At 37.3% G+C, this 12896-nt stretch overlaps 1 protein-coding gene across 1 annotated transcript in view; it reads left to right on the forward strand.

Annotated features, from left to right (window-relative positions):
* The window catches only part of NDFIP2 (Nedd4 family interacting protein 2), a 63952-nt gene extending 59020 nt beyond the window's left edge, over window positions 1–4932 (forward strand). The window contains 2 exon segments of the mRNA XM_046028324.1: window positions 566–671; window positions 3364–4932. Of these exon segments, the coding sequence (XP_045884280.1) occupies window positions 566–669 (104 nt within the window). The 3' untranslated portion in view covers window positions 670–671; window positions 3364–4932.
* Window positions 4933–12896: the final 7964 nt, after the last annotated feature.

The raw sequence follows: 12896 nt of genomic DNA on the forward strand, positions 1-12896 counted from the left end.
AATTAAATTTTTATTTAAATAACACATATCTTCAAATACAGATTTCACGGATGACAGGCACTTGATATTGGTAGACAGGCTTATTGGTTTTATCCCACAATTGTTAGCAAATTACTTGCATATATTCTTTCTTGAATAACTTATATAAGTAAATATGTGTTAGTTTCCTTAGTCGTTATATTAATTGAAAAGTTTCATATAAAAATGGATTTCCCTGAGTTAAATCAGCTTAAATGCATTAGGTATCTTTGCTTTTTTAAGAAATCATGGAATAAATGTTTATTTTTTTGTAATTCTGGATTTTCATGGCTGAATTTGCTTTACTTTAATTTTTAATTAAATTTAGATACATCTGGACTTAAATTGAAAGAATTTGGGAAGGCAGTAAACTTTTATTATATTTTTTCATGATTTTATCATTATAGTGTAAAATATCATGGAATGAATAGAATCTTACAGATTAAATTCCTTAAGCCAAGAGGATCTTGTTTATAATTATCTATTTTAAATTGATGCCCTCTCTGAATAAGAACATAATGCAACTGTATTATTTTAACTGCTTCAGGCCTGCTGCTTTTCTTCAGAGGATTTGTTAATTATCTAAAAGTCAGAAACATGTCTGAAAGTATGGCAGCTGCTCATAGAACAAGATATTTCTTCTTATTATAGAGGTAAGAAATATATATTAAATCTATTCCCTTCAGATATTCATATTCACCAGATGAATATTATGTGTACTCTTGTTGTTTACTTAAGCTTAGCATATTTAATATGTCGTATTGTTAACAATCAACTAATTAAGATTTAGTAAGTTGTGAACTTTTTAAGATTTTTAAAAATTGAATTTCATAAATTTTAATTTTTAAAATATATAATGAATAAAAAACTTTAGGTAAGACTTTCTAAACTTATTTTTTAAGGATTAACCGCAGGATATAAGTAACCATTAGCACACAATATAAAGGATTAAAAAACAAAATACAACAAAGCACTTACACAGAAGGGATGGGGATTTTGTATAAAACAATGAGAAATCCAGACATGTGGTTTAAAAAAAAATTTGTGGTTGAAAAGAAATTTTCCATGCACTGATCTTTAAAAAAACTGGATCAAAGAATAAAAATTGTGTGAAGAAAGTAGGAGCTCTGATAGTTTCCTTAATGTCTGTCAGTTTGTATCAACAATGAAGACTTCCAACTTGAATAAATGGGAATAAAGAAATGAGCAGAGGTTGTCTTACTAGTTATCCAGTGAGTTTCTGGAGGCTGCATGCAGCTCGCTAGTATTTTCTGCACAGGAAGAGACCTCATATCTATTTTCTATAATAGACTTTTTGTTATTGAAATACACTTAACATACAACATATTAGCTTCATGTGTACAACATAGTGATTTGACATTTGGGTTTTGTGAACTACTCACCACAATAAGCCTAGTTACCATTTGTCACCATACAAAGTTAATACAAATACAGTATTACTGACTGTATTCCCCATGCTGTAATTTATGTCCCCATTCATTTGGACATAAATTGTATTGTAGCTAGAAATTTGTAGCTCTTGATCCCCTTCACTCATTTTGCCTCCCATCCCCAAACTCCTTCCCCTTTGATAGCTACCACTCTGTTCTTAATGTCTGTGAGTATAGGTGTGTTTTATGTTACTGTTGTTTTGTTGTTGTTTTTAATTGAACTTGTAAGTGAAATCATGCAATATTTGTCTTTCTCTGACTTATTTCACTTAGCATAATATCCTCAAGGTCCATCCATATTGTCACAAATGGCAAGATCTTTTTTATGGCTGGGTAGTATTCCATCCTGTATATTTAGTCCATATATATATGAGTAGTATTACATCATACATAGATTATATATATATTTATATATAAATACATATATATATGTATGGAACGTACACATACCCTATATCTTTATCCATTCATCTATTGATGGGCACTTAGGTTGTTTTCCATATGTTGACTTTTGTAAATAATGTTGCAGTTAAAAGGAGTGCATCTATCTTTTTGAATTAGTATTTTCATTTTCTTCAGATAGATAGCTAGTAGAATTGTTGGATCATAGGATAGTTCTATTTTTAATATTTTGAGGAACCCCCATACTGTTTCCAGAGTGGTTGCCTCAATTTACTTTCCCAGCAACACTTTACAAGGTTTCCCATTTTTTCATGTCCTCACCAACATTTGTTTCTTACCTCTTTACTTATAGCTGAATATTCTGACGGGAGTGGTATGATAATCTCATTGTTTTTCACGTGCATTTCCCTCATGTTTAGAGATGTTGAACTTCTTTTCATATGCTTAATGGCCATCTGTATGACTTTGGAATACGGTCTATTCAGATCCTCTGTTCATTTTTTTTTTTTTTTAAGATTTTATTTATTTGACAGAGATCACAAGCAGGCAGAGAGGCAGGCAGAGAGAGAGAGAGAGAGAGGGGCAGGCCCCCCCACCCACTGCAAGCAGAGAGCCTGATGCGGGGCTCAGTCCCAGGACCTGGGATCATGACCTGACCCCAAGGCAGAGGCTTTAACTCACTGAGCTATCCAGGCGCCCCCTCTGTTCATTTTTTATTTGGATTGTTTGGCTTTTCAGTTATTGAGTTGTATGGTTTCTTTAACTATTTTGGATATTAACTCCTTCCTGGATATATGACTTAGAAATATCTCCTCGGCCTCTAAACTATTTTTAAAGCAAGTACCATATACTTCCTGTCTATAAATGACTTGAACTTTTTAAAGTATTTGAAATGCATAAGCAAAGTGTCTGCTAAAACACTTAACTTCTAGATGTATCTACAAGTACAAAATGTTTCAAACTTACTATAACTATTCTTTTGGTAAATTGTATGGTTTGGGATTTGATTGCTTAAACTTTATAACATAGGAGTTTTACATAATCTAATATAATTTAGTTATTTCTGCTGAAGAGTACAGAGAATACAGTTGTATTTCTGGAAAATATTAAAGTATGCTTTTAAATGTTCTTTTACCTCTACGTAGAAGGTGTCACATTTTCTTTTTAACTATTAAAATGTCTTTGCAAACAGTAACAGTAAGAGTGTATCAGTATGTAAGATAAAAGGCAAAGTAATTTTCTCTGAGTATTTGGTGTAATTATCTTACTTGCATTTTCAGGAGCCTAAAATTTAATGTAAATATTTCCTAGATGTTTTCCTTTAGAAGCTTAAACTTTGGAATGTGTTCTGATATATGCTGTTTTATATTATCTTTACCAAAAGAACATTATATACTTGATGTAATACTGCTATAAAATGTTTTTTATTGTATTATCATGTAGACAATTGCAACTTAATATATTATAAGATTAATTCTTTCTTTGTCCCTAGACTGCATCGACCAGACATTCTTTTCTTAAACCAATGTGAAATTTCCAGATCATCTGTAAACCTACAACTTTAATAGGATAGAAGACTACTAAAAGCAGAAGACAAATTAGTGAAGAAAAGATGGATCTTCAAAATTGAATGGCAGGATGGTTTATGCTTAAAAGCTATTTCTGTTCATTCTCTTAAATATTTAAATTTCATTTGTTTTGCACATTTGCATATGTGCCCATGTAAAAGATTTGCATATACTTGAAAGAAACTATAAAGTTGTAGCAGTAAAGTCCAGTCATATTTGGTTAATCAGTGTTTGATATAATTGAAAGGGGTGAATGAGAAACAGTCTTCCAGCATGTAAATGCCATTGACTTCTGACCTGACATTTAGTAAAATAAAAATGAAATTATTAACCATGTCAAGTGCTTTAGTTTCTGGCTCCTAGATTCATCTAGTAACTCTACACATGAAATGCCCTTTGTTATATGTAGTTTTTTGAAAACTGCAGTGCTGATTATAGAAAAGCTTTGTCAGATTTTTGAACATGATATTTACATTATTATTTAGCAAACTCTTTCTGTAAATAACCATGCATAAATTACTTTCTGCATTGTTTTCTTAGAAACTGTGTCTGGATATCTTTTCAATTAATTTAAAATTAAGTGAACTTAATATATAGAGAAAATTTGGGTGTTAAAGATAGTTTGTTTTAGGACAGATTTTAAGAAGATATGGGTATTCCACATGTCCTTTAGAAGAACATCTTTTTGTTTTCTTTTTAAGGGACATGCCAAGTTTAGGGATTCTCAGTCGAGAAGCTTGGTTTTTAAGATTGCCATCTTAGAGAGTCTTGCAGGAAGAGATTGTATTAGATATTATATTTATTTCATTTAAGACACTTTTGAAAATTAATTTTTTGAATAAGATATTCTCATTTGCATTTGTCTTTTAAAAAGCCAATAAAAGTATCTTTCAATTTTCATTGTAATAATTTTTTCTTTAGATGTTTAGTTTGTTAAATGAAACAGATCAGAACTTGTACTAATAGCTTCTTGCTTTATGATTGTAGAATTAACATATAAAATCATATCTTGAATTAAGATATGCAGAATAATCTGTTTTCAAGTTACAGAAATGTGTCTGTGGAATATGGGAGTATGGGGTGTGTGTGTGTGTGTGTGTGTGTGTGTGTGTTTCAAGAGTATGTGTGTATGTGACCATTACTACAACTGGAATCTACATTCACAAGCTACTACATTTTGCAAATCATTCTATGTCTCATCTGTTTTCTTTTCAGTTCTATTTTTGTTTTTGAATGCCAACGTTAAAAATGATGGGAATTATATCATCTTTTAAACTTAAAAATCATTTGATACAGCTATAGAGAACATATAAAATTGGTTGTTTATAATTAGACACTGACTACTACTAAAAGATACATCTAAAACTATTCAGGGACATTTTTCCATTTCTGAAAAAATAAATTATGCTTTATAACTTCTTTTGTATTTCTCTGTATTTTCTGATTTATTTCATTGTCTTTGATAAATAAAACATGCAGTTTTGTTTTGCTAATTGAGCCTCCTATTTTTGTTTTCTCTCACTCATTCTCCTTCCTTACATAGAATTTTTGTTGTTTATTGAAGTACCTCTGTACCCCTTGAAGTCAAACTAGCATGGGGGTAAAGAAAAAATATTTAGTTGTCTGATTTGGAAGTTAAAATTAGAATGTACTTATAAGAAATGGAATCTCATGCTAGATTTCTTCTCTATCTCATATTAAGTTTCTGTCGACCTGTACTTCATTTTTGTGATAACTTTTAAGTGAAATTAAGCTATCATATATGGTAATTGTAGATTACTAGATGAGCTATCACATCATTTTACTAAAATGTATTATTTTAGTTTTTGTGGTGTTTATCCTTGGTTTCTGAATATGGATGTATCACTTTTGATCCAATATCAAAAACTTCACTTTTTGTTTTGATTTCTCTCCCACTTAAGTGTGCATGTTACCTGATCCCCTATAATTGGTACAGTTCAGTGGTAGCCTTATATCTCATCATCCAGTTAGGGGCATAGAATATTATTTTTAAAACTTTAACATTCTCTTCCAGATCTATCAAATTCTACATACTTCCTTCATTTCCTGTGAGCTTGGATAAAAGAGCTGCTATTGTGTTTTGGGGGTGCTTAACCGTCTTTGCACTCTGTCTTAAAGTTTGCAAATCAGAATCTTTGTTAGGGTGTCTAAATAATTTTTGAAAGAATATGACCTGGGGCTTGGAAGTTAATGCAGATTTTTGTTTTAAAGATTTTATTTATTTATTTGACAGAGATCACAAGTAGGCAGAGAGGCAGGCAGAGAGAGAGGGGGAAGCAAGCTCCCCACTGAGCAGAGAGCCGGAGGTGGGGCTCGATCCCAGGACCCTGGGATCATGACCCGAGCCGAAGGCAGAGGCTTTAACCCACTGAGCCACCCAGACACCCCAATGCAGATATTTATTAAATTATTTTTATTACATTTGAATAAGCTAGTTAGGGATAGGAGAATCCATTTTTATGTATTTACATGAAATCAACTGAATTTAAGGTAAAAACACATTTTTCTGTATAGTGTGTTTAGGCTTGAAATTAGAAATTTAAAATTAAAAGGCAAATCTTAATTATACTTGGTTAAAATAAAAATTTCTCTTTAATAGAAAAAAATACTAATCTCTAGCCTTTTGAGTCTGTGAGAATATCTCCCATGCCTTTGAGGTGGTTCAGAAATTTTAACCTGTTAAGACAATAATCACTAATACTTCTAGCAGAACCACCCATAACAGGAAAAAATGAAATCCAAAAAGCCCCGCTGGAGAAAAAAATTAGGGTTTTTTAATTTAACATTTTTCTTTTCAACTGGTCTGTAGTCCCCCAAAGCACAAAAGTAATGAGAGTGCATCTGATCCTGTATTTAACTGGAATGATGTATGTCCTCAGTTTGTCCTCAGCCCTGATTATTTCTGTTTTCTCAGCTTAAATAGTGCCTCCTCTTTCGAAAGTGTCCTAACTTGGAGAATAAATTACATGATCACCCTATGTATAACTCTGTTACTGAGAAGTGACTGCCTAAACCCACTGCCCTTTGAGAAAAGGAACTGGAGTATTAGGTCAGAAACTAATTACTGTCACAGCCTTTCCTAGCCAACCCATTTGTCTGGCCTGTAGAATATGCATAGTTTTTTGTTTGTTTGTTTGTTTTAAATAGAAGTTGTATTGGAATGATTTCCAGTTTATGGTAAATAGTAAACGAGCTTTTATATTTTAAAACTGCTGTTAAATGTTATTTTAATTGTTTCCTCTTCAAATAGTCATATGAAATGTTAGTGTATTATTTTTAAAATCTCCTTCTTGATAAAGTTCAACTGTTAGATGATAATGTGCCAATTACTATTATAGGAATGTCCTTGCCCGTATATAAAACGTGCTGACGTGTTTTGCTTATTAATAAAGTTCTATAGATGTGGAAATGTGAAACTGTGCATCCTTTTGAACATCAGTGTTAGATTCACAACATTCCGCTGTCCGAGCCTCACAGAATGTTTATATGGTAGACCTCATTTGAGAGAAAAACAACTGGCATGGAATTAGGTTAGAGTGTGGAACAATATTAAACTGGCCACAGTAATTTGAACGTTAGGAGATGGTTGGAGTTTAATACATGCCAAAAAATAAGCCTTGTGGAAATTTATGTTCATTGCTACTTTGCAGAATATCCGTGGTAATACAGGCTTGTATTTTCATTTGGGACATAACACCTACAATGCAAAAACTTCAGATTATTTAGAAGACAATCAAAAAGCTCATTCCATACTTGATAAGTTTTTAAAAAATGTTTATTTTGAACTCAACATGCTTGGTTGTTTTAACCTTTCTTTGTTTTTTTCCAAAAATTTTATTTATTTGTCAGAGAGAGCAGCAGGCAGAGGGAGAAGCCGGCTCCTGAAGCCCGATGCAGGACTCATCCCAGGACCCTGGGATCATGACCTGAGCCGAAGGCAGAGGCTTAACTGACGGAGCCACCCACGGCGCCCTTAACTTTTCTTTCTTGATATTTTCAGCTTAGCTTTCATTCTTCTATTTTTGTTTTGAGAGATTGAGCTTTTAAAACGCACTTGATTTTCATGAAAACCATAAAAAAAATCCAGTAGCTAAATAGAGTATTACTTTTTTTAAAAAGATTCTTTGAGAGAGTGGGGGAGGGGCCTAGGAGGGGGGAGAGAATGTCAAGCAGACTCCTCACTGAACGCAGAGCCCAGTGCCGGGTTCGATCTCACCACCCTGAGATCATGACTTGAGCTGAAACTAAGAGTCAGACGCTCAATGGACTGAGTCACCCAGGCTCCCCTAGAGTGTTCCTTTTGTGGCAGTTGAGGTTATGGAAGGCCAAAATCATACACTTCTGGTTCTCAGAAACTTAGAGGTGGCTTCTCTCTCTCACACTTGCAAGAAGAGTCACCATATTACTTTCCCACTCCCATTTGTGTTTGTTTTACTTAGGTCAACATTTTATCTTCAGTGACACAAGAAGGGATATAGGTTATCCTCACAGCATAATAACTTCTTTTAGTTTTACCAGAAACATAGCAAAATCAGCAAGTAAAACAACAGTTTAACCAAAGCTCAGATGAAATCTGGAGGAACCTCTGCACACAGATTATGAAAAGTAGCAGATAACCTTGTTGGAAAGTATGAGCTCTTCAGAGATTCAAGAACAATACTTGTACGTAAATCCCTAGTGTGGAAATAAATTTATCATTCCTTTCCCATCAAACTTAGTTTCTCAGCCATCTGAATTCCTGCATGGTGGTGATTTGGTTTGCCTAGGCAACTGATGGGATTTGGGCTCTCAAATTTTTAATTTTCATCTTACTCAGAGATAAGACCTCAAGACTTTTTTTTTTTAATTAAGTAGACTCCACGCCCAACTTGAGGTTTGAACTCCTGACCCTGAGATTGAGTCGCGTGCTCTACCAAATGAACCAGCCAGACACCCTAAGACCCAAAAACCCTTAATTGCCAGTAAGCATTGGTGATGGAGTAAGTGTGAAGTATCCCTTCCTAAATCCAGCTTTTAAGATGACCAGCAGACTATGGAAAACAGGATCAGTTCATTGAGAGACTTAAAAGATAAGGAGTCTTAACATTTCCTTAATCCAGTGGGATCTCCAGGGATGAATTTTTTTTTTTTTACTTATTTTTATTATTTTTATTTGTTTTAGGGAGGGAGGGGAGAGGTGGAGGGGGAGAGAGAATCCCAAGCAGGCTCTATCTGTGCCTAGCATGGAGCCCTTAGGGCTCAGTCCCACAATCCTGAGATCATGACCCCAGCCAAAATCAAGAGTTGGACGCCATAACTGAGCCACCCAGGGGCCCCTCCAGGGATGAACTCTTGATTGAAGGATTCTTAGGACCTCTCCTTAGAGCTGGGATTGTTATTCAAAATGGTGCATTATAATCAACTGGAAGTTTGAGGGAAATTATCATTCTAGCCTCATTACCAGAGGATCCAGTGCAATACACCTGCCCTGTGACGGCACAGTTCCTGCCCAAGTTCGAAGTTCTGGAAGTTTGGTTTGGTAGGAGTCCATGCCTTTTCTTTTTCATCATCATGTGTTTTCTATAGCTAGCTCCTTGTACATAGCTGGTGGAGAGGTACGATGTTAGGCTCAATGTATCAGACTTCTTTCAGGGAAAGGGAAAGGCACATAAAACAGATCTTAAAGAGTTAATGAGCATTTCTTGAGTTCTTTATGACCTCTCTGAATATAGCGTTTCTGGCTTTCAGGCCTTTACCCACACAAGCTGGCTTCGCAGGGCAGTGTGGGAGTGTTGGAACAGAATAGAAGTGTTGGTTGTTTTCTCTGTAATCCTGTAAAGTGAGCAGAATTGGATTACTATTCACATAGTTGATTTTTCCTGCCTCAAGAAATGTAACTTCATTCTACTAGCACCCCCCCTCCTCTATCGTTGAGGAACCTCTGGATTATTAAGAGAAGCAGTTTTACGCAGCACTGCGTTTGGAGCCAGGCTAACTAACCCTGAACTCCAGTGTTAACATCCATGCGAGCACAGACAACTTCCTTCACCAAAGCCTCAGTTTCCTCGCCCGTTTGTTGGGAAGCGCGGGATGTTGGGAAGGTTAGGTGAGAATTATGCAGAAGAAAGAGGCATTCTGACCTCTTTGCTCAGTGTGTTCCCTGGCCAGACCGCCTATGTCAGAAGATGCCTCAAGGATTTGAAATATAGCCCTTGCCTGATGTGGGCCTTGCACTGGCTGAGAAGGGTGGTTAGAATAGTATCGTGCTGACCTGGGGTTGGTTCCTCATATCTTCTCGGCAGCAAGTGGAATCAAAGCAAAAGTATCTTAGGTGACAACTGATTTTGAGGGACACAATCATGCAAAGGGGAAGGGAGTTGCCTGTTTGACAAGCAGTAAAACACTCCAGCTGGTGGGGTGGTAGCTCACACAGATCTTTCCAGGCCAAAGTGTGGAGGCCCCAAAGCCAGTCCCTCAGAGCCTCACTGAACTGGGATGATGTTACTTCTTACAGGTATCCCCCACTTTTTGAAAGTTCATGGTATGCCACTTCACTTTCATGAGAAACCTATATTGGTTCTTGTTTCCGCTAACCGGAAGAAATCCAAAGAAGATTTTTGCTTTAATGAAAAAAGGTGAAAAGCAAAAATAGCATTCAGTGTTTGTTTTGCTGTGAGCTTTACAGGGGCAGTGGGTACCCCAAGCTTCTTCCCCTGACCTGCCCTTAAGCATCGAGCCCCGGAGCTCTGAGCTACATCTGTGAGCATCTGTGTCTTAACCTGATTTGTGCATTTGTTAGAAGATGTGTCCTCAGGTGTCAGAAAAGCCTGAGAGAGATGATTTTGGGGATCTAGGAATGCTCAGAAATAAATGGTAATAAGTTTAATGATAATTGCTTTCATATAGATCAGTGGTAACCGCTTCTTCACTTTGTACGCTTCAGCTGGCAAAGGTTTCATAGCAATGCCCTGCTTCCGGAGAGCGGGAGAAACCTGTAACTGGTGCTGCACCGCTGTTGCTCAGGGAGCCAGTGCTCTGAAATCCTGGTTGAGAAGTGATCAGAAAACAGTTTGTAGACAGGTTGTTTCTGATTCTAGGAATTTGAGGACTCACCGGCTTTCTCATCATTGTGGGTTCTTAATCTTGAATTTATTTTCAAAAATGTCTTTTACCTTGGAAGGGAAATACTTAGAAGGGAATTAGGTCTCCTAGACTCTACCCTGATAATTGGGGTCAATTAAAATTTTTGAGTACCTGGGACGCCTGGGAGGCTCAGTTGTTAAGTGTCTGCCTTTGGCTCAGATCATGATACCGGGGTCCTGGGATCAAGCCCCACATTGGGCTCTCTGCTCAGCAGGAAGCCTGCTTCTCCCTCTCCCACTCCCCCTGCTTGTGTTCCCTCTCTCTCTGTCTCTCTCTCTCTCTTTCAAATAAATAAATAAAATAAATAAATAAAATCTTAAAAAAAATTCTTTTTTGAGTGCCAAAGGGATGGTGCTGTTGCCTTCACAGGCAGCCACCAACTCTATTCATTTTTCCACCTTCTTCAAAAAGAGCTTAAATACCATCTCTTTTGGGAAGGTCCATTCTCTCATCCTCTCAGTCTGACCCAGTCCTCTTGGTTTTCGTAGCCCCGTGTATTGTTTCTGTTGAGGCACACATGACTCTGCATTATCATTACTGACTTTGGTGCTAACTGCAGATATTAAATCGTACTCAACTTCGTACGCCCCGCCCCCCCAACACTCAGTACAGCTCAGTACATTGGAGGGATGGACGGGATGGCTGCTACCACCAGGCTGTGGATGCACCACGAGACCTAAAATGCCTTCTGCCCTTTAACTCAGAGTCAAATGGAGGGAGATTTATATTCAGAAAAATGTGCTAATGTGAGGTAGGGACAGAAATCCCCAGTCCAAACCCTTGATCTCAGGGAGAACCTGAACACCCTTCACTGCAGAGGTGACGCCAGAACTAGAGCTTGTAGAGAACAGAGAAGTGGGCAGGTATGTTTCAATGTATTGCCAACATTTCGTATTTGGCCATCTCTTGCACGAGGCTCTGCCTTTCTCGATCCCCCTTGGAAGGAAGGAACCATCCTTCCAGTTCTCATGGGACTTCATCTGAGCCTCTCTATTCGCCAACCGTGTTCTGCTGTGTGGCACAGTCATTAGCATTCATGCCTCGTCACTTCTGCTCGAGGCCAGGATCCATGCCTGGCATGACTACACAGCTTTCAGTGTGCGTGGCGCTTGAAAACTCAAGCCTGAGGTTTTCCGCATGTCTCTGTGAACCATCCCTTAGCCACTGCAGATACTACGGACCTCAGAAGTTAACAAGGTGCAGGCACCCTCTCCTCCAAACACATGGTATAAGAAGTATATAGAAGAAATCGTGCGCTCTCTCTGTCTCTCTCACGTATCTTCCAATCTTTTTCTCCCTCTCGGGAAGTAACCACTGTTAACTATTTATGATACACTCTTACAGACTTTTTCCACATAGATTTTTTACTAGGATGGCCCTATCCTCTGTGATGTCAGCAGAACTTCTGGTTTCATCTAAAGGTGAGCCGATCCCAGGTTCATCGTATCTCAGGTACAACGTTTGAGACAATGTGCCTTTTTCGCTGTATTCCAGGAGGCAGCTCTCAGAAATGACTGCTTCTTCTTGAAATGCACTTTGTTTTATTTAATAAACCAAGGCTTTTTTTCTTGATTCTTTAGTCTCTACGTGAGGGATGGCTTGTGGCTTCTGGGCCTCTGAGAACTGGGCTAGTCCTGGATCTGATATTTGTGGCATTTAGATGCCCGGCTTTCTGATCTTCTGATAGGTCTGTTTCTAGCAAGAATTTCTCTGGTACCGGGTTATTCAGAGGAAAGGGGTCGGGGTTGACAAGGCTATCCAGGCTGGGTAGGTTTAGGGAAGACCAAAATGATTCTAGGTTTAAAATTAATTTCCCTTGTTTCAGGACCAAAATTGTGTTCCAGGATGTGGCAGTCACCGTTCTCTGGCTAAACCAACAGACATTTATAACCCCTCATTCTCTCTGCCCCAATTCTTCCTTACTTGAACTCAAGGATGACATCTGGAGCTGAAGCAACTATCTTGTGCCACTGAGGCAACAGTTCGCAGACTAACTACAAGAGCAGGAAGGAAGGAGAAGCCTTGATTTTGCTGACATCATGGAGAACTGCATAAGCCTTGGACCTGCCTACCTTTGAACTTTCTGCTCACTGAGAAAAATAATTGCTTAGTTATTGTCAGTCAGGTTTCTGTTACTGATATTTAAGAACAATTCAAACTGATACACAGCTATAATCATCCATTTCCCCAGAAGAGCTGCTCAGGTCATCAGAAGCCACCAACATGAAAAAGGAGTCATAAGACTTACCTGCCCATAGGGGTCACTGACCATCCAGGCTCCTTGTACTTGGTTTGCGGATTGTCCGTCAACTCA

Source organism: Meles meles, chromosome 14, assembly GCF_922984935.1.
Source record: "Meles meles chromosome 14, mMelMel3.1 paternal haplotype, whole genome shotgun sequence".
Taxonomy (NCBI): domain Eukaryota; kingdom Metazoa; phylum Chordata; class Mammalia; order Carnivora; family Mustelidae; genus Meles; species Meles meles.